Raw genomic sequence first — 906 nt, 5'->3', positions numbered from 1 at the left:
AACACACTGTTGGATCGACCTACTCGTGGTCGAAGCAATGGAGTGATGACCATACTTCTCTCCGACTTCCCGGGGTTCCACTCGGCTGTCGTTGTATCACGCTTGTCTGTTCCCGAACGGTACCTCGTTGTGAAAGGGATGGTTGAACTTGTTCCCATCTACATTCATAACGTCTATGCGCCTGTCGATCGCCAGGAGAAGCAGCAGTTCTTTGCGTATTTGGACACTGACCAGTTCGAGGATGACGCAATGCACTTTGTGCTTGGCGACTTGAATACGCCGCTCGATCCACGACTCGACTGCTCTACGCTCGACCTGCGCTTCGATCCGAGTCGATCCAGCTGCCTCGAGTGGTTAGCAAGGCTTGGTGTTGATGACGCATGGCGTATACATCATGACAAGAAGCGCGTGTTCACTAGTCCACTTCCACGGAAGAACCGATTGAACTAAGTACTGATGTCTGAAGCATTCTCTGCAAAGCTACTACGGCTCGTCCAGATACTTCTTGCCGATGCATGCTGGAGACCACCTTGTGAATTGTTTGACATTCAGATCCGGCACACGACTCCACGGTCGTGGGTACTAGAAGTTCCCCATATACTTGCTCGACTACCCGAAGGTTGTATCGGCAATCGAGAAGGAAGCTGAGTTGGTGCGTGACAGATTCCGACTTGCTGACGATCCGGGCAAAGTCTGGGAAGCGTGGAAAGAGCGCATCAAAAAACAACTGCAGGATATACAGAAGAAGCTTCACACCTAAGACATTCAAGCCGTCGAAAGTGCCAGAATTGCGCTAGATCAAGCTGCTGCTCAGCATCGCGTTTCGTCGGACGACGACGTCTGTTAGCTCTTCGACGAAGCCATGCGTCATTACAAGGAAATGGTCTTGCGAACGAACCAATAAAA

General features: G+C 51.0%; 1 protein-coding gene across 1 annotated transcript in view; it reads left to right on the top strand.

Annotated features, from left to right (window-relative positions):
- PHALS_12694 (pollike protein) overlaps positions 1-450 on the top strand; it is a gene marked incomplete at both ends in the record, with an annotated part of 681 nt that extends 231 nt beyond the window's left edge. The window contains one exon of the mRNA XM_024728294.1: positions 1-450. This exon is cut by the window's left edge and continues 231 nt beyond it. Coding sequence (XP_024578785.1) covers positions 1-450 — 450 coding nt within the window.
- Positions 451-906: the final 456 nt, after the last annotated feature.

The sequence above is a fragment of the Plasmopara halstedii genome (genome assembly GCF_900000015.1).
Source record: "Plasmopara halstedii genome assembly, contig: Scaffold_650, whole genome shotgun sequence".
Lineage (NCBI taxonomy): Eukaryota > Oomycota > Peronosporomycetes > Peronosporales > Peronosporaceae > Plasmopara > Plasmopara halstedii.
The sequence above is the reverse complement of the archived record's forward strand: the minus strand, read 5'-3'. Positions and strand labels throughout refer to the sequence as shown.